The 20,779-nt window shown below is 44.5% G+C and overlaps 2 protein-coding genes and 1 long non-coding RNA gene across 7 annotated transcripts; 2 read left to right on the top strand and 1 right to left on the bottom strand.

The window, feature by feature from the left end:
* The first annotated feature begins 3 nt into the window (after positions 1-3).
* On the top strand, positions 4-2,533 carry LOC147146761 (uncharacterized). The gene is made up of 2 exons (XR_015086974.1): positions 4-693; positions 1,380-2,533. It is a non-coding gene; the product is annotated as an uncharacterized LOC147146761 (long non-coding RNA).
* Positions 1,926-15,424, bottom strand: rnft2 (ring finger protein, transmembrane 2). Of its 4 annotated transcripts, none has more exons than XM_086031949.1 (11): positions 14,051-15,422; positions 13,879-13,956; positions 12,586-12,694; positions 12,144-12,333; positions 10,823-10,899; positions 10,124-10,224; positions 9,681-9,834; positions 4,443-4,592; positions 3,093-3,158; positions 2,283-2,384; positions 1,926-2,195 (listed from the first exon to the last, which is right to left on the bottom strand). In XM_086031949.1, the coding sequence occupies exons 2-11, from the start codon at positions 13,923-13,925 to the stop codon at positions 2,061-2,063; spliced, it is 1,131 nt and encodes a 376-aa protein (XP_085888075.1). In that variant the 5' UTR covers positions 13,926-13,956; positions 14,051-15,422; the 3' UTR covers positions 1,926-2,060. The 4 variants fall into 4 exon arrangements, with proteins under 4 accessions (XP_085888075.1, XP_085888074.1, XP_085888072.1 ...); XM_086031948.1 differs by having other exon boundaries at positions 12,144-12,336; positions 14,051-15,421; XM_086031946.1 differs by having other exon boundaries at positions 12,144-12,694; positions 14,051-15,424.
* spring1 (SREBF pathway regulator in golgi 1) lies at positions 14,269-20,628 on the top strand. 2 transcript variants are annotated; one of them, XM_086031983.1, is made up of 6 exons: positions 14,269-14,331; positions 15,244-15,370; positions 15,549-15,705; positions 15,973-16,124; positions 16,676-16,789; positions 18,187-20,628. In XM_086031983.1, exons 2-6 carry the CDS (start codon positions 15,275-15,277, stop codon positions 18,268-18,270), a joined length of 603 nt encoding a protein of 200 aa, XP_085888109.1. In that variant the 5' UTR covers positions 14,269-14,331; positions 15,244-15,274; the 3' UTR covers positions 18,271-20,628. The 2 variants fall into 2 exon arrangements, with proteins under 2 accessions (XP_085888109.1, XP_085888107.1); XM_086031981.1 differs by lacking the exon at positions 14,269-14,331 and having other exon boundaries at positions 14,344-15,370.
* Positions 20,629-20,779: the final 151 nt, after the last annotated feature.

Consider the following 20,779-nt stretch of genomic DNA (forward strand, 5'->3'; position numbering starts at 1 on the left):
CATTTCAAAAACTAATTGTTTTAGAGTAAAACAAACACTGAAAGAAGCAAACATTTTCTCATACTAACCAATATTGGTTTGGCTCACCGTCACTTTTAATCACAAAATTACACAACTTAAATGGACAAAAGTGGGCATTTATTTCCATGTATGTGAACACTCCCGAACTTGAAATCTTGACAGAAACTATGTTGGTGAATGATACAGAATGATGCGAGAAAGAAACGTCGTGTGCATGAAAATGCAATTCACTTTTGGAACACAGGCGAACTCTAATGCGTCTCGAGCGAGCAAGATATGACGTCAGTCCCACATCACGTGACCCAGCTCTCATGAATAACCAGCAAGTGGGCAGTACACACAAAACGCGCTTTGAATACAAGGTATGCGTGGGGGGGGTTCCCACACTCACTCACCCACCCGGAGCATCAAAAGAGGAAAGAATGTGCCGCTGGTCGCCCACGCAGCCGCCGCCAATGGGGACCGCGCACGCACGTACGCCGCCGCCGCCGCCCGGCTGCGCGGCCTGGGCGCTCGCGACTCGCCTGCGACTGATCGGGGACCAGCTGGACGAGCGCTGCAGGGAGACGGCAGGCGAGGACGCGGCCGGGCCAGTCGGCGTCGGGGTGCGCGCGCTGCGGATGCTGCGGCTGCTGCTACTGCTGCTGTTCACGAAACCACACTTGTCGCAAGGTGCGTAGTCACGTGACCTTGCTTCAAACGTTTGAAACACGATATAGACTTCATGTGCTACTGAAGTGTAATAGTCATGTCATAAAATCGCATTCTGGCTCCATTTTAGAAAGCATGTTATTAATGTCGTTCCAATATCGACATCATGACTATTTTTACCATGCTGTATTCTCACAACATTCACAACTTTTTTTTCACATGTTGTGATTTTCCTCTTGACTTTTTCTTGGAATTCCATTCCGCCTGTGTCAACTTTGCTTTCGAAACAGTGGCTTTTTTTGCATAATTAGTTTTATTCTTGTAATACAGTATAGTAACAACTTTTTTTACACAGTGTAAGAAATGTGCAATTCTCAGACTTTTGTGCTTAAAATTTTGTGATGTGATTCCCGTAACACTGGCATTTATTTTGCGTCGTATTCCGACATGATGCTTGACATTCTCAATTTATTATTGTGACATTGCAACCTTTCCACATTGCAATCCGTCTTTATTCGCGTAACGTTGCAACTTGTTTCTCGCAATGTCATGAAGTGTTTTTGTTGATAGCATTGCGATTTCACCGTCATAACACGGCAAATTGTTTTTCTACCACCACCACCCCCGGTAGTGTAAATGTTTGTTTTCAATTCACATTGTTTTCCACTGGACTGGGTTGCATTTTCCTGAGTCTCTCTCGTCCACAGGCAGGCACCTTGCGAGCACGTCTGCAGACAAAAGAAAGAGGATGGCGAGCGCGCGACTCGACGGTTCCGAGGAACCTGATGGGAAGCTACGCAAAGAAGACTGAACGCGCCTTCCTCCTCCTCTGCCAAATGCAGTGATGTCATCCTCCCCCTGCACCAACTAATTAGGTGCATGACAATCGGAAGGGAAAGAAGTAGGGGGAAAAATGAAAGAAAACCAGTGTCAAATTGTGTGTACGGACGCAGGGAAGCTGTTGAAGCAACTTTCATTCAGATCGGATCCAGATTGCACATTTGTCGGCCGTCATGGAAATGGCGAGCATGTGAAACCAGTTACAAGGACTGCGAACGTTTACGCCTTGGCCGAGGTCTGCAGGCTTTCTCGTTAACGCGTTGGCGGTTTTTACAGAAGCTGCACAACCATGTTTTGTTTTCTTACTACGACTGGAAGATGAATGCAGAATGGAGCTGTAATATCGAGACAAACATTTTTGGACATGTAAAATAACATTGTGACTTCATTCTCATAACATCACAGTACGCCTATTGAGTTTTTTGGGGTTGTTTTTTTGCATAACGTTTGGAAATAAATCTTGTCACATTGTGGCTTATTGTGTATTACAACCATTTAGCATAACTTTTGGACTTTTTTCTAGCGAGCGCTTAATCAGCGTTGCAGCTTCAGTAGATTTGGAAGTGAGCGGAGGTGGTTCCGTCCTTCCAGCATCGGAGAGTCTCCAGGACGGTGGCGCGACACAGGGGGCACGCCCTCTCTCGGTCCAACCAGGAACTCAGACACTCCTCGCAGAAAACATGCTGGCGACCGACAAAAGTGGCCCATCGTGATTTACGGGGATTTATTGAGTCATTTATTGTTTTAAAGGCTGAGCGTGATTCCCGTACCTGACACAGGAGGGCAACGGGCTCGTGAAAATCCGCCTGGCAAATAGCGCAGACGTCGCCGGCCTCGCTGCACTGCTGGCTGCCGGCTCGCACGCCGTAACTCTGCACAGAACGGAAACATTCTCTGGATAAAATGCCACTTTGGACTGAAAAAGGGCTGTGCAAGACTCAAAGTTGAATGCAAAACTGCTGTAATGATTGAAAATGGATTTTTTTTTTTTTTTTTTTGCTAATAAATTCTCCCAATTAAATGTTGTTGTTTTTTTTACTCACAAGTGGTGCGCCATCAGGTACAAAAATGACTAATTTTAGTTGTATTTCCTTTCAATGCGTGATTTTAATTCACAAAATAAATTCAAAAAGAGGGAATTTTTGAACATTAATTCAATATGGGAGCAGGATTAAAAGTGTGATGGCATCTGGTATAAACACAATTAATTGGGGGTGTCCCCTTTGGTTTGACTTCAACAAAACCAAATGAAATTAAGGGGTTTCCATGAATCAAATGGCGTTAATATAAAGGGGGGTTCACAATGGCCATCTGAAATCAAAAAGTAGTATTTACATTGGTTCTCACAACAATACAATTTTATTTTTCGAGCACATTTCACAACAGCTAGAGCTGTAACAAAGCACTTTACATACAAACAACAAAATAGCCATAATAGAACAAGTGGGATCAATAAATTGAACCTAAAATGAGTTAACTTCCCCAGTTCAATTTGTTCACTTGACAAAGATTATTGAAGAGCATTTCCTCTGTAAACGTTCTGTTTGAATTCAAAAGGGGGGTGCGTGCGTGAGGCCTACCTGAGAGCGACAGAGCAGGACCAGCGCCTTGCGTAGGGCCGACGCTCGGCCGCAGATGTCAAGCGACTGCAGTCGACACACAAATGACAAGAAGATGGCAGGCAGTTGAGCTGGCTCATTTCAAGCATGTTGAGGTCACAAAATGCCCTCTTGAAATACTAAAAAAAAAAAAAAAAAAAAAAAAAAGACCTAAGAAGTAAAAGAAGTAAATCCAATTTGTGTAATTTCCTCTGTCAAGTTTCAAACTCCAAAGGGGCTGCGCAAAATCAAAATGAATGGCAGCCTGAACATTTTAACCCCCATAATAGACATGAGCATTGCCTTTATAAAATGTCATTTTTAACTGAAAAGATGGTTTGCAGGATTGAAACGGAATCGTGAACTATTGGCATTACACATTTCAATGTCTCCCCACCAAATATGGGCTTTATAAAATCACATTTGGAGTCAGAAGGGGGTGCGCAAGATTTTAAAAAAAAGAGCTGGCCGTCTGTTTGAATTTTTTTTTTTTCCATTAATCATTCCGGTGCTATTTCTTCACACAGCAGAAATGTTGACTAGGACTCGTCCCCGATTCCAGCTGAACTGAAGGGGTGGGGGCGGGGGGGCCGCACAAGTGTTTTGAGAAGTATGTGTTGCCTATGGAATGCAGCGCTTCATCATGCGGTGCGTCCACTCAGAGCAAAGTCACCCGCTGACTTAACTTTTCCGAAAGAGTCATAGGTGCGTCAACTTTGGCCCAGCTGTTCTCCTCCTCTCGTGACAGCTAAATACAACTACAACAACATAGAGCAGCGACCCCCCCCCCCCCCCCTCCAAAAGTCACGCTGCACCGCCATTGGCCGCCGCACCACTTTGAGGTTCGCTGGGACCAGCGTCCTCCCCTCGTTCCGACGAATGAGCGCCTCAGCGTGTATAAAAAGAAAGTGTGGAAAAAGGAGTAGATGATATTTCATCATATTTGAGTTATTCATTGGCCATAACGTGAGCGCACATTATCACTGTCACTCATAAGTCAAACGGTTACATTTAGTGAAACATGAAACAAAAATGAACGACACTATCTTTTATCGTGATTCTTTCTGGGAAAATATATTGTCTAAAAAAATAGCTATCGTGACAGGTTCTATTAACGTGCGTTTAAAGTCAAGCCAGTACCTTTTAAACACTTTTTTAAAAAATGTTTTACTCGCACTGATGGAAACTTCTCCTTTGAGGGGAATTGTGCGAGAATTATGACTCAAGGGTGTTCGTGTGATGGCCTCTTCCCAATTTAGAAATCTAAGTGTTAAGCCTAATAATGCCAGTATCATTTTTTTTCATGGCTAAAGTGGAGCCAAAACAAAGCACCTTGCAGACGCTGTAGATGATAATGAGCGTGGCTCCCAGGAAGTAGCTGGCCGAGGGCTCTTCTCCCATGATGTACTTGTACCACAGCTGGATGGGAACGAGTGCGCGAAACAGCTGACTCAGCTCCTCGATCAGCAGGTAGAACTTGCCCTGCAAACAAAAATCATCAAACACAAAAATGCACAGCACTCGACAGTTGCTGTCCGGGAACAAAAAAATGAATTCAGCGGGAGACGGGAGGGGGAGAATACGGACATCTTGAAGATGTCCATTTCACGAGAATCAAGTTGTATTTTATCGGTTTAAAAATGTATTATCTTACAAGAATCAAGTCAGATTTTGTCAGGATGAAAAGACGTTACCTTAAAGGGAAACAAGTCATATTTTGTCGACTTAAAAGTTGTTGGCGTACGAGGGAAGAGTAACACTAGCTCGGTCGGACAAAAAAGTTCCCCTAGGAGAATGAAGTTGGATTTTGTCAGGAGAACAAGTCCTTATCTTACAAGAATACAGTCAAATCCTGATTGTTGATGTTTTGACATTGACAAAATCATATTTGCAGATTTATTAATTTTTTTCAGGAACCCACCGTGATCTGTTATTATTCACTGAAAAACTTCAAATTGCAAAAAACCCTTCATTTCAACAAAAGCAGTGATTTGCTGTCATGTTGTGGTATCTAAAGGCAATTTATAAAAGGCGGCGTCAATTACTCGCATAGTTTTACTATTCACGGCAAGGTTATAAAGTTGTATTTTGACAAGATAAACATATGTTAAAGCCAAGTTGACCACGGGACGAAAGTCGTATTGACAAGAAGTAACAGCCAAACCAATATTAACCTAATGCGGTAATTATAATTATTAAAAGTGTTTTTTTGGTTTGTTTTTTTTCATACAGATTGAAAGCAACAACTTGACGATCGGTTCTTAGGTAAGTTAGGGTTTGTACGTGCAAAGTAAGTGTTTTATAGTTTCTTTTAAGGGTGTGCCAGTCCTCATATTTAGGTATGCAGCACTATTTCACATGACGACGGAGTCATTCATCGATTCCAAATGTTTTTTGCGGCCCCTCAAGCTACGGCTGTTGCTGCCGGAGCGCAGTCGGGGACACACTTAATGACTTTCTGACAAAGACGGATGGCTGCGGGGAGAGGCGCTGGCAGCCTGGTGGCTCGGGAAGGTCTTGCACCTTCGCTAGCGACTAATTCATCTTGCTTATTGTCCCCGCAGCCTCGGCAGCCTCCCAGTGCGGCCTTCGCGCCCACGCCAAAATTGTCAAATTTTCAACCATTTGGACGCCAGCCAAGAGACAAACTGAATGCGCTTCTGCTTTTTTGGCTTTCATTACTACGAGTCCACTCGGACACAAAACTTCCTTTCTAGGCACTTTTCATATCGCCGCGCCGCCAGTTTGACTGGGCGCCATGATATTTGGTAGGCATTAGTCTCAACAACTAATGGCTGAAACGGCGCAGGAAGTCAGCCGTTTTGGTTTGAAGCCCAAAACTTCCCCTCGGTTCAGATTCCAAGAGCTACGACGTCCGTGCGTTGGCAGAAAGACGGGGAAAGAAATATGCAAACTTTCTAGAGTCGATGAATAATCTACTACTGAAATATTCACTTCTGTTACACAATGACTCACGCTTCTTTTGAAGTCTTTCCTTTTCACCAGACCGAAAAATGTCAGCCATTAGACAGAGGTTAGGCTTTGACCTCGGTTTGTTTGGTTGCTTCCCTAGGTAGATAGTTAGCTCGGTAGGTAGGTAGGTAGGTAGGCAGCAAACATGCCATGGTGAAAAACGTCAAAGTCTTCACTGTTTAGCGTGGCCCGTGGCTCTCGTATATGTGTTCCAAATTGACTATCAATCGGCCATTTTTCTACGGAGGAGTTATTCTTTGAAGGACCCAGGGAAATGGCAAACATTCAATTGTTTTGGTTCAAAATGGCAAATGCAGTCGGAGCCTAAAATGGCACCCAAAGTCTTTGTGGACACGGCTACTTGAGCCTTTTTTTGCGGGCCTTCTCACAGGGTCGTTTGGATTTTGCGTTTTTAAAGGAAGGTGCCAACCGGGACTGCCATGCGCAATCAAGATGAGAAGGTGCGGACAAAATGATCTTTTCCGCTTGTGTAAACATTTTTGAAAGACCAAAAACAACAATTATCTAGCCATATGGTCAACGCAGCAATTTTGGGGCTTCTGAATGATCTAAGGGATGAATTGGAGTCAGTCACAAGAAGGAGTCATGCGTGATCACATCTGACAAGAAGCAGTCACATCAATTTCAAACGCACGCGCGGTGGCCGGCTTTCCCAAAACTATCAGAGCAATAACTTTATTTTCTGTAACTCAGTAACGTGTGTTTTTCCCTCTTCCACTAACAATTCCAGTACCATCAATTGAAGCGTCATTTTGCACCTGTGGTGCTCTCACAACTTTTCGATGGTGAAAGACTATCAGAGGTATCTAAAGTGCAAAACCCTCATTTAAATAGCGGCAGCATCAACCACTTTTACACCCGTTACAAATTGCAACCAATCTGAGGAGCAATCCGTTACAGTTAAGGCGCAATTTAGCGCCACACATCCGGGATCTTAGTAGTTGAGTTCAGGCTCTTTGACTTCTAAATTGGGAAGAGGCTATTCACGCGAATAACTTTGAGTCATATTTCTCTCACAGCAGCTGCAGGAAGGAGTTCCCCAGAAAGGAGAACTTTCCATTCAAGCAAGCAAAACTAAAGAAAAAACATTTCACTCACTAAAAACATGGTCCATTCAATATACATGGACCGTTAAATAAGATGTAAATGTTGAACAAGAAATGTGCAGGACCACTGGAAATGGTAAATATGACCCTGTAATTGCCACATCAAACCAAAACGGCTTTTACGAGAGTCTCCTCATGATCGACATGCTTAGCGAGTGTCTTGTTCTTCACGCGAAACTGACTTTGGGGCCTGAATTTTCAAACATTCGAAGGAAACAAATCAGACTGCCAAAACGGCAGACGTTCTGTGTTTTGGGGGTTCTGAGCCCCAGAGACATTTTGGTGGCTCTACGTATGATTGACATAAGTACTTAACATATCGGTAAGATCATTAGTCCAAAAAAAAAAAAAGGAGAGAGATCAGGTTGAAGTGAGTCAATTAGCAAGGATTAATATTCGGCCACTTGTGATAATTACTTTTTACTGTTCATTCTTCTGCTTTTTGCAGATGATGCGGTACCGTTGGCTTCTTCATGCCGCGATCGAGTGCGAAGCGGTCGGAATGAAAATCAGCACCTCCAAATCTGAGAGCGTGGTCCTCAGTCGGAAAAGGGTGGCGTGCCCTCTCCGGGTCGGGGGATGGGATTCTGCCCCAAGCGGAGGAGTTGAAGTATCTTGGGGTCTTGTTCACGAGTGAGGGTAAGATGGAACGGGAGATCGACAGGCCGATCGGTGCGGCGTCTGCCGTGACGCGGACCCTGTATCGGTCTGTCGCGGTGAAGAAGGAGCTCGGCCGAAAGGCGAAGCTCTCAATTTTGCGGTCCATCTACGTTCCTACTCTCACCTATGGTCACGAGCTGCGGGTCACGACCGAAAGAACAAGATCTCGGATACGAGCGGCCCCAATGGGCGTCCTTCGCAGGGTGTCTGGGCTCTCCCTTAGAGATAGGGTGAGAAGTTCGGCCATCCGGGAGGGACTCAGAGTCGAGCCGCTGCTCCTCCGCGTCGAGAGGAGCCAGTTGAGGTGGCTGGGGCATCTGATTAGGATGCCTCCCCGGTGAGGCGTTCCGGGCACGTGCCACCGGCAGGAGACCCCGAGGACGACCCAGAACACGGCGGAGAGACTATGTCTCCCGGCTTGCCTGGGAACGCCTTGGGGAGAGGGAAGTCTGGGCTTCCCCGCTGAAGCTGCTGCCTCCGCGACCCGACTTCGGATAAGCGGGAGATAATGGATGGATGGACGGACGGACGGACGGACGGACGTTCATTCTTCGTAATGTAATCTACTTACTTATTTTTCCTCTTTTATTTGTACTCCCCTGAGCCATTCACGTCGGCACACATTTTATGTTAATATTTTACACGTTTGTCTTGTTTTATCTTCAGACTTGTTGCTCTCGTGTATTGTTTGCCTCTTGATTGTGCTTTTATCTCATTACTTGTAGGCCTTTGTAGTTCAGTCCAGCTCTACTTCAGTGTCTTATGAGGTTTCACAGGGTTCAATTTTAGGGCCCCCGTTTTCCCCCTTGTATTTTCTGCCCCTCTGTTGCTTGATAAAGTTGAGTTGTTGCACATGTTGCTGTTATGTACCGGTAATGGTGGTTTTAGAAAAATACAATGAATAGTACAAATACTACGGAAAATGGATCCATTTTTTTCCTGATGATCGCATCGAAACGCACTCCCACCCATTTTCCACTCACAAATCACAACAAAGGAAGTTGTATTAGAGGAGGAAGTTGCGCAAGGCACGTAGCTCTTATTAAAATGAATCACACGTGGTATCATTTCGACTGTCACCGTCTACAGTGATTGTTTAGCCAAGCGGAAACTGGACAACTTCCTCTTTCGATTTTTTTCCCACGCTCCTGTTATTTGGGGAAACAAGTTTCTGTGTTTAATGCATCTAAGCTTGAGGCTCCAAGCCACAATTGTAATACAGACATGAAATTGACGTTCATAAGGACGTTGTTCCGTTTGTTTCTTCAGTGCACCAGAAATGTTCACGGGCAAATGTGACCCACTGCATGTTTAACTCTCCTTGTTATGTTGCGGGTTGAGCCATTTAATAAAATTGTTCTTCGGCGTGACTTTTCTGCTTGGCTTACCAAGTGTAAGCAACATATCCAACGGAAAAAGTTCATGTCACATTTGCATTGTGAAAAACGCTACGGTAATTGACATGCCGTTTCTGACTCTTTGGGATAATTAAACACGCCTCGGGTCAAATTGACCATAGATCACTTCTGGCAATCTTATTGTATATTCAATCAATATTTAGATGAATTTGATTTTTCTGCAAATCTTATTAGAATACTGGGAAATCCCATTTGAGCCCTTTGCGTCACAGCTGAGTCAATGGACAGTACAGCGGAAAGTACGGAAGGAAGGAAGGAAGGAAGGAAGGAAGGAAGGAAGGAAGAAAAACTGAAAAACTTCATCCCATAATGCTTGAAATATTTTCGGATTAAGAGAGTCCTGTAATTCCTTATGCTTTGACAAAATTAAAAAGTTGAATGTCAATTCTCACCCTGGACTTGAACGCCAAGAGGATGCCAGGTAGAAAGAGGATAATGCATTTCAGTCCAATGGTGACGAACTTGAGGACAAAGTCAGTGATCCCCACCGCCCACATGAGGTCGAAGAAGTCAAAAGCGTCCAGATTGGGCTTGGAAAACATGAGGCTGGAAGATGAATAAAAACAAAAGAGGATGTTTGGGTTTTTTTGTTTTTTTTTTACACCGTGCTCAGGTGTGAGAGGGTGAAAGACGGAGCAGCTCATGATGTGACAAATGATAATAATGTGAGCAAAACATACTCAGAATTATACTCACAGGACAAAAAGCAGACGGGAGCTCTGCTAAAAGAAACAACACATAAAATGGCTGACGTAACAAAAAAACAAAAAAAAAACTGAAAAGATGAGCCGAATCAAAATGGCAGCTAAAAGCCACAATGGCTGACGTTCACTACCTGTTGTACAGCTCCTCTTGGCTGAAGGCGTAGTAAATATACACCACGTTGCCAGAGAGGAACAGTGCGATCCACAGGGCCACCAGCAGCGAGCGCTCCTCCTGAAACGCACGCAAGCACGCGACACAAGTTGGCATTTCCTCTCTCATGCTACAAAACGCTGTTGAAGAGTTTGACAACTTTGTCATGCAAGCATGCACAAGCAGAAAATAAAATGAATGAATAATTTGGACATATGAAGTCTATATCGTTAGGCAGTTGTAATTTTAAAATACATAGTGGGATTTTGGGAACTGCTGTTATGTACGGCATGTTATGCAAAACACTCAAAAGTGTTTTTTTGTGCACACAAGAATCCTCGTGAGCGTTGTCCGCCGACCCAAAATTCGGGCTTTACATTGTTCAAACAAATGACCAGTCACCTCATTGCAACACTTGCAATAAGATTATATTGTACAAAGGAACATGTTGAAACACCTGCGGATCAATACATGATGTAAAAGTAAAGCTAGCTCCGGTGTTAGCCGTAACAATGACCCGAGGACCGGAGCATGTTGCATCACTGGAAAGTGTTGGGCAGTCAATTAAGTATCACTTCGATCCGCAGATCAAGGCTAATACAAATTGCGTGGAGCCAATAATTCGACTGTATTTTTACACTTGAGGACCCTGGGAAATCGTCAGGAAACCTTGTCTTACCCGCAGCGACACCTGATGCTTGAAGGTGGCGTTGGCGTAAGCGAAGGTGCTGGCCATTCCCACGCAAACGGCGATACCTGTGACACAAATCACACGGTCACCATCATCATCACCAGCAGAAGACGTAAAAACACTCGTTTACCGCAGTTAGCACCAGGACGAACTTGGACTGGAAGCAGTGGGACGTGTGCGCTAGCGATTATGCTAAGTACAGATGCGAGTGTGCTGGCATGTCAAACGATGCTCGGTGGGAGCAGTGTTGATTTATCGTAAGAGGCACGGGGCAGGTGTGAAATGAAAAATTAAATAAGCAAACAAACTTTCGCCCTTTAAAATAACATCTCAAAACATAGCGTTTCATGGGAATTAACAATCTTATGTTGGAAGCATACTTTCTTTTCAGGGGCAAGTGTGCCAACAAGCATGTGAATGGGGGCTAGTGTCCTAACATGCTAACCAATGCTAGCTGAGTGCAGTGTTGAGCGGCGGGGAGGGATTCCTTTCAAAGGAAATCAAAATAAATAGAATAAGACTTTAAAAAAAATTGAATGAAAGAAAATCATGTTTAACAGCACTAACGCGGTTACCGATTTTATGCTGAAATAAAATACTCTGCTCAAGTGTGCTACGATGCTAACCAACACCAGGTGGGAGCAATAGTGGCTATGTGCAAATTCACAGTTTTTTCAACATCCTGACCGCACGTGGTTTCCAAATTCTAGAAAGACAATTCGCAGGCTGGGTCCTTCGCCACCTTCAAAGGCTGCGCCTCATGTAGCCTCTGTGGACCACATAAACCATGGCGAATTTGGACAGGCTTCATTTGAATTTGGACACCACGTGCAATTGAGTTGCGACAGAAGTGACGCCGAAAATGTGGCCCTTTGGGGGTATCCAGCCCGTGAATTCAAGCACAGCCATTGCAAGAGGGGCAGGGAAGGTGTTGTTTTAAATAAAATGAAATAAAACAAAACTACTTTTTCACGAATAAAATCAATTTTGAAAACGTGCGTTGACCAGGATGATCGCTGGGAGCAGTGGCGACTCATCGAATAAGGCCCAGGTAAGGAGTGTTTGAAGTACAATTAAAAGCAAAACCAAAACAAAACATTTTTAGGGACATTTTGGAAAACACATGCTGAACAGCTTTCGTAGAGGGCCGTGTGCAAACGAGCGTGGATGCTAGTGTGCTAGCATGGGAACCCATGTTAGGTGGTAGCAGTGGCATGTGGGGCAAGGAGAATGTTTCGAATGGAATTAACATTTGCGATTCTTAAAAATCTCATTTCAAAACCTGTTTGAACAGGATTAACGCCGTTACCGAGTTTATGCTGGAAGCAGACTTTGGCCAGGAGGATGAGGATAAACGGGAAGCCCCTCTGCAGCCACGTCACCACCGCCTTCAGCTCGGAGAGGGCCGGCGCCGGCGTGGACGGGTCCTCCGGGCCCGCCTCTTCCCGGGGCCCGTGGTGGTGCCTCTCTGAGCCAGCCGCCGCTGCCACCGCCGTGGCCTGCTGGAGAAGAGAGGAGGTCCTGTGCTGCAGCGGCGGGTGGTGGAAATGGTGCTGAGGCTGAGCCTGGGGCTGAGGGTGGTGATGGTGGTGGGGCGGGCGAGGCACGAAGGCTCCGCCCTCGGGGCGACGGGGACCGCCTTCTTCCCGAGACGAGGCCGTCATCTGGACGAAGACGTCCGGGGGCGAGCCCAGCACTAAGCTGGCCGCCTGGAACTGGGCAGAAGAGACGGCGGCAGACGGGACACCCACCAGGCCCGAGAAGATCTGCTGGGGCGATGCGGGCGAGTCGGCTTTCAGGCAGTCGAACGCGCCGCCTTCGTCCAGACTGCTCTCCGATCCCAGAGTTTGGCTACGGCTCCTGAACGAGAAAACCTCATATCAGATTCAAGAACTACGGTGTTTCCCCGCATTTTCGAGTGATTGGTTTTTTTTTTTCCTTTCCTCAAGGCCTAGCAGTTTGAACAATTTGTTGTTTCCCAACATAGAACCCTGACAACGACAGTCTTGAAACCCTAACACTTGCTTGAAACCCTATTCCTTTAACAGGGAAGTCAACCCGAACATATTTTTTCCAGAATATGCTCTTCGCAGGCCCATTAGTCTAAACACGGCATTCTGATTAATATTGCGTTAGGGGAATATGAGAAATTCGCCTGTTTTTAGCTAGCTGAGGCCATTTCCTCACTTTTGTCGACTGAAGATGACATCCAAGTTGCTCAGGGCTCAGATAACAGCCAACTCGAGAAACTTCGATGTCGCCTTCGGTCGACAGAAGTGACAAAATGGCCGCCCCCTGAGCTAGCTCAATGTGGGTGGATTTCTCGTATTCCACAAACACAATATTAATCAGAATGCTGTATTTCAACTAGTGGGCCTGCATAGAACATAATCTGGAGAAAAAAAATGTGTTTGGGTTGATTTGATCTTTAACCTGGCTTGAAACTTTACTGCGAAACCCTTAAAACCCCAACTTGAAATTGTAAGCCTAACTTGAAAACCTTCATTTCAAAATCCAACATTTGTTAAACCCTGGCCCTGTCTTAAAAAGCTCAAGTGTGATCAAAATGCCAACTACAAACCCTAGGTGAATGAGTCAGGACCCTTAAAAACCATAACTTGAAACGTATGCCTCGTTTTAAAAGAAAACCCTGTCGTAATACTAACATTTGCCTGAAACCTTACTTCGAAACATTCACTCTGTCATTACAACCCCAATTTTTATAACCCCAACCCTGTCTTGAAACCCTACTTTTAACCCAAACTTGGAACCCACCTTGACCTGAAACGGTCATTAAAAACCCTCACCTTGCCTTAAAAACCGAACATTTGCTTGAAACGGCTGTTTGCGTGAAACAAGGCCCCTAAAAACAGGCTAAATATTAGCACAACAAGAAACAGGTTGCGGGCAAACTGCCTATGTCTCCGTGAACCTTTGGAAGAGATCTGAGCTCTTCGTGCTCTTGTTTGGTGTACAAAATGAAGGCCAGTAGAATAAAGTAGAGTCGAGCCCAAAACAGACTCATTTGTGGTCCGTTCGCTCGCCTTTCTGAGGGCATGCCATCCGTGTTACTACTGTGTCTCCTCTGCATGGCACGGCGCTCGTCAACACACGACGCTGCCCTGAAGACACCAACACACAGGCCCACAATGGACATGTTCACGTTTACGGCCCTTTTTGTACATTTGGCAACAAGATGTTTACTGCAGAATTTACCTTAATGTAATCAATGAGTCCCCCTCCTGCGAATTTCATTTTAAATTTCAGGTGAGCAAGCTTGTCACGTTGCTGGCAAAGATGCTCCGCTTGCCGCAGTTATTTTTAGCCAACAACTTCCGCGGTGGCGTCATCGCCTCGTTGCTTGTCGACCAATGGCATTTGACGTTTGCATTTTTGCCGCTTCCGTGTGCCGTAATCAAGATGCATTCGAGGAAGTTTGGTCCGACTCCCGACTCGGAGAAGTGCACTAGAACGTCCATTTGACTTCGCAAACGCCGGTTGTGCAACCATATTTTTTCCTATTCATAATTCGCATTCCAGATATCTGCAACGGAATTTCGCCTAGGACGAATGGTGTCACTTCAGTCATTTATGTCGACGGGGGTTGTCATTACAGATATCTTTAATACAGCTGCATTGCCCCCTTTTCCAGATATCTTGAATCGAGTAGGGTTTTCTTTTATAATCAAATTATAGACATCTCAAAATGGAGTTCCGCATATCTACAATTCCGTTTCAGATATCTGTGATGCACAACCCATACACGTGAATGGCGTCACTTGTCCTAGGCGAAATGCCGTTGCAGATATCTGGAATCCATTTTGACTAAGCAGAATCGAATTCCACTCTAGCTGTCGCGTTGACTAGTCCAAATGACATTCGAGATATCTCGAATGAAACTCCTAATTCAAATCAAATAGGGCAACGACACTGCGTTGCCACCCATCGACCAATCGCATTTTGGCGTTCATGTTTACGCCGCTTCCGTGTTGTGTCGTCAGGGTTGTTTTGCTAACGCCGGTGGATAAACACGACCGCCACGTATTCCGGGGGAGAAAATAACTTCGTTTTTGCTGTGCATTTCGTTTGATTTTGTGTCATTGTTCACCCCACCCCCTACAACCTGTCATATTTTTCTCCTCGGTTATGGGTCCTGATGACCTAGCTAGTTTGCTAATGCGCCTCACGCCAAGTTAAGCTATCAAGCTAACACAGCAGGCCAGCGAGTAACCGTCAACTGTTGCCTTCCTTCGTCACATTTGAATAAGTTACTTTATAATGCAAAATGGGTTAATTGCAGGTGATGCGGAACGCTCTCTCTTTGTAAATTTGTGTGTGCGTTTTGTCGGGAGCTAGCAAGCTTTTCGCACAAACGCGTCCCCATCCAAGCGTGGACTATTGAACGACAGGAGGTTGGATGTTTGTGGACCAAGTCAAGCCATGATGGTGCTCCGGCGTCTCCTGAGGAAGCGCTGGGTGCTGGGAGTCGTCTTCGGGCTGTCGCTCATCTACTTCCTCACCAGCACGTTGAAACAGGTGCAGCATCGACACGCAAGTGTAAAAATAAGTTCACCTTCACCGTTTACAGCAGGCAATACATCTGACAGTAGTGTTGAGTCGAAAGAAGCTTGCTGATGACGATGGGATTTTTTAGTTGTTTTTTTTTTTTTAACTGTCATGTCAATGTAAAAATAAGGTCACTGTGTGTGCGCAGGAGGAACGAACCACACGGGACCGCACCCTGCTGGAGGTGAGGGACACGGAGCGTCGCATCCCCTGGAAAGTACGCTTCAACCTGGGCAACAGCAGCCGACAGATGGGCCACTGCCGGAACTCCATCCAGGGCAAAACGTTGCTCACCGATGAACTGGGTGAGCAACGGGCCGGCCGTTCACTGTCATTACAGCGGTTGTCACGGTGACACCAAAGCGGACCCTGCAGTAGGGGGAAGCGGAACACGCCGTGGATCGTATCCATGTCTGCTACAAAAAAATAAAAAATTATCTTATGAGCAACAACCGGTTGCACGCATAGTCGTCGTCATGGCAATGCAAATCCCACCCTGCCTTCGAGGCATTTGATCAATAAAGTGGGGGTGGCTTTAAATGAGCGTAAAAATGTGTTGCCTCCTTCTGAAGGTTACGTGTGCGAGCGCAAAGACTTGCTGGTGAACGGCTGCTGCAACGTCAACGCGCCTCGCAGCAGGCAACACGTCTGCAAAAGCTGCCTGGCCAACGGCTGCTGCAGCGTTTACGAATACTGCGTGTCTTGTTGCCTGCGGCCAGATAAGGTAAGCGCTTCGTCCACCGCAAGCACCCAACGGAATCGCTTTGTTATCGCAAGAAATCATGCAATAGAAATACTCGGTTCTGGGCTCACACTCTCGCTATTATGAACGTCGTTATGTTGTTGTTACCTTACATGAAGACATTTTTATTTCTTGAGACCAAATGCGCCAATCGTAGAAGAACAAAGTTGTGTCTTTTTGTGGGGGTAACCTTACCCGAATAAAGTCGGATCTTTATTCAAATAAAACTTATTAAATTAGAACAAAGTCATTTTGACAAAGTGGTAATCTTGGATGAATGACGAAAAGGTCTCAAGAAGTCAAAATCTTGTCATAAGATTAGTCATAACATTATAAGAATGAAGTCATAGTTAAAAGAAAAAAATAGTTTTGCGGGGACAAAATGCATCCTCCTTTTCAAAAACCAAAATATTTTTTCCCTCTTTCAAAAATCAGTGGTTTTCCCCCCACCCTCATTACATCTTTTTGGGGGACAAAAGTCCGACTGTTGAGCGAATGAGCAGGTGTTGTTTGTATCATTTGCATGCCTTTAGCAAGCTCACCTGGAGCGCTTCCTGAACCGCGCCGCCGAAGGCTTCCAGAACCTCTTCACCGCCGTGGAGGACCTCTTTGAGCTGTGCCTGGCCAAGTGTCGCACCTCCTCTCAAGTACGTCCGTCCGTCCAAAAGTCTCCTTTTCTTTGTCTTCTCACGTTGCCGTTGCTCCCACCCTCTGAGCTCCTTGCTGGCCATTTGTGTCCGCCTCATGTCCTTTTTGGGAATTACTTGAGCTGCGTGCATGCAAAATATGCCCTTTGAAGGGTGGGGATTTTTGTCTTGGCTTTGTCACTTCCAACTCAAGCTCCCGAAATATCTCATGAATACACTGCGACTGATTATTGAATTTTCATTTGGATAAAAATGTGTCTCGTTCTGGACTCATTTTGAAATGTTAGTTTTTCATGTTTTCTACCAGATTATCTCATTTGTGGCCCGCCAAAGCACAATGAGTCTGAAGATGCACAGGTTGATTCTGAGATGAGGCCTTCATTGTTTGGTGGCTCAGACGTCTAGTCCTTTCATCGATTTAAAAGTTTCATTTTCATGAAATAAACACGGTGGAGTGTTCAGAAATTGCATTTTGTAAAAGGTGCTCAGCCAAGAAGTCAGTACTTATCTAGAACTAAAGAAAAACAATCGCTCATTCTCTCGCCGTTGTTGCTGATATGCCCAACATGTATGACGCTCATCATTCATACTTGCTAGTTTAACTTCATTTTCAATTTCAATATTTAATTGAGCTAAAATCAGGCCAGGAATCCGCCGGATTTTCCATAAAGAATCGCCATAAACCTGAGCATAGCAACTGTTGCCATGGTAGAGTTCATGATCCCAAAATACTGGCCTCTTGATTGGTCTATTGCCGTTGGTTCGAGTTGCGCAACGCATAACAGAAAGGCCAGCGTGCTGTAGCATCCCAGGCAACCGCCGTGCCTACGTGGCGGCCATGTTGGCAGGGGCCACTTTCCCATCGAAGGAAATGCACGGACACTAAAAATAAGTTCAAATTTGCTCATTTCACAACACGTTTTCTTGAGGCTTACTTTTTTGTTAACACCAGTGTTTCCTATCACACCATTTGGAAAAAGACCGACAAAATATTTTTAACTTAGCATCACTGTAGGCATGCAGCTCAAAAGGAGTGTCATATCCGTCGCTTTTGTTTTCCCCCTTAGGCACTAGTCGTGTATACCTCTCTTCAACACACTACTTTTGCTACGATATACGGTTATTTGTCAAGCCCTTTCCTATCCCAACTTTTTTTTTTTTTTTTACATTTAAAATAACATATTGCAGTGGGCGTTTTTAAACCACAAAAAAGTAACTGTGTACTACAGGCCAGACTACTTGAATTTAACAGAGAAACGGACGACCCCCTCTTGCCGCAAACAGCCTGTTGAATCAAGGTCCCACTGTATTCAACTATGAACAAGCCTGAAAGGGTTGAAAATGCCGCAAGGCCTGAGGCTTAACGCACAAAATGGTGTTGTTTGCGGTTCACGCAGAGCGTCCAGCACGAGAACACGTACCGGAACCCTCAAGCCAAGTACTGCTACGGCGAAAGTCCTCCGGAGCTCCTTCCCATCTGAACGCCGTCCCCCAACCACAAGACGAGACTTTTGCTGCAGTTTTTGCCTCAAAGCACACGGACGGACGCTTCAAAAGTGCATCCGCACCGCTTCCATCCAGTCGTGATGTGACGGTCGTCATCTCGTAGGCAGGCAGCTCCCGTTTGTCCAGGGCGACAGGGATATAATCACTCTGTTACCTCCGCCAAGCATGCGGCAGGCAGGTTATGGATTGATCCGAGTTGGTTTGTAGTTGTCGGGTGGCCCACGTACTGGAGTTGGGGGACTTGGCTCTCACTCCAGTTGGCTCTTTCTACGGTTTGCTTGCTAAAAAGTTGGGAATGACTTGACTTGGTACCTTACGGACTCGACTTGAACTACATGACTTGACAAGTCGTCTTGTTTTATAGTTGGGCACACAGTTTGCCTTTTTACGAAGGGAAGAATGAAATCAATGAAAACGGGGGCGGGCGTTGTTTCATTCGTGCCAACCCAGAATCATAATCTCAGTTCATTTACCTTTTACGGTGTCAATAGACTATTGTTACAATTAGTGAATTCAATTAAAAAAAAAAAATCACTCCAATTAGGCCAGGGCGATATTCCTGATAAGTACATCACAATATAAGTGTTTCATATTGGTCAATAGATATATTGATTTTTTTTTTTAACTATTGAAAATAATGACCCGGAGAAAAATGAATTTAGGTTATTTTATTTTCACATAATACTAGACCTTTAATTAAGGTCAATGTAACTATGAAAGAATGAAATCAATTGAATTGAATTTATTTCAAACATGTAGGAATTGGAAATCAGAAAATTGTAAGAAAATTGAAAGTAAGAAAATTGGTGAATATAAAGATGAAATAAAGTCCGTTTTAAACAATGTGCTTAGTAGGGCTGGACGCTATGTCTGAAAAACTGTCACAATCAAAGTATGTTATGTTAGCGTAATGTGCAGTTTCTACTCCACCAGTGCATTGTAAATGCTTATGTGCTAACCCAAAGCAATATTGGTGATACACATACATTAGCCTTCATTCAGTGTTCATACAATGAACTAATACTCTCTTGCAGTGCCTACATCAAAGTAGACCAACCGTCTTAGGACTACTCGATCTTTTTAGCGGACTCATTATTGCTACAGTTCGTTCATATTTTACTTGCGTGCGATGCCGAGGGTTGGCTAACTGGCGCTAGCATGTCAAAGACAGGGAACTCCTTTCCTTGTACACCACGTCTCCATCTTGAGGTGTTTAACCGGGTATAATATTTTATTGTGAGAGTTCTACTAAGTCGACTGCGGTCATTTATTGGAACAAAGTTACGCCGCTCGACATCGAGTATGGCGCACGGCCGCCGGACCCGCACGCATGCGCCTCCGTTGGGTCGTTAGCTGCTTATTCCTTGGTTTGAATGCTGCTTCTGCTCGTTGGTATAACACTTCTTCGTGTTTGGAGGCGGACGCGCGCTGCCTACATTACGCACTGTACCGCGATCACGTTTGTTTTCTGTTTTTTTATCGAAGACATTTTCTATTGGTATCGGTCACGTGAAAATTGCGATGCATATTATCGGCCCAGCCCAAACGCCAATATTTGTTGCGACTGATCAAGATTGTATGACTTGAGACTTGCTTGAACCAAGTAATGACTTGACTTGCTTGAAATTTGCCGGTGACTCGACTTGACTTGCTTGATTTTTTTCCACAATGACTTGGGACTTGCTTGATACTTGAAGGTTACGACTTGAGACTTGCTTGTGACCTGCACATACTGTAAGTGACTTACTCCCACCTCTGCCACGTGCCATGGAGTATTTGGGGCCACGGTGAAGGACGGACAGCAATTACACCATGAGGACTGGCATGTTTTTGTAAAAAAAAAAAAAAAAAAAAAGAAGAAATGTACAATGTTAAGTTATAAGAAATAAGTCCTTTTTTTTTTTTTAACAAAGTCATAGGGATTTAAGGGGGAAAAAATGGGGTGCGTTTGAGAAAAGACAGATTTCTTTGAAAATAATACTGCTAAACAACAAATGTACTGTCCAATATTTTTAAACTGATTTACAACAATTGTATTGTGCTGAATTCAAACAGATTGTTTTTTGCTCAATCAGGTTATCTTTTTGAACTATGGTCACGTGTCACGTTTGTTTTTTTTAAAATGTTTTTGTTTACATGTACGGGTGGTTTTGATTTGCTATATTTTTACATTTGTATATTTTTCATTTGCTATATTTATTGACAGGTAGGCCTACTTTTTAATCAATGTCTGCTATTCAATTTACTCTAAGCGAAGTTTGTAACCTATGATTAAGCGCTTTGTTACAGCTCTATATAAAAGATGTATAATAAACTAAATGTTTCTCTTCATATTTCTCATTTGTGATTGCCTTTGAACAAAAACCAAGATATTGTCGCTGTCGCTGGGTGAAAGCGGCAAATCCAAGGACCCCTGAAAATGGTCCAAATGAACCAGACACAGCGGTTTCAAAGCAAAATGGAAGACTTCCCATCTCTTTTCAG

The sequence above is a fragment of the Filicampus tigris genome, chromosome 5 (genome assembly GCF_054856515.1).
Source record: "Filicampus tigris isolate MCC_2025a chromosome 5, RoL_Ftig_1.0, whole genome shotgun sequence".
NCBI classification, from domain to species: Eukaryota; Metazoa; Chordata; class Actinopteri; order Syngnathiformes; family Syngnathidae; genus Filicampus; species Filicampus tigris.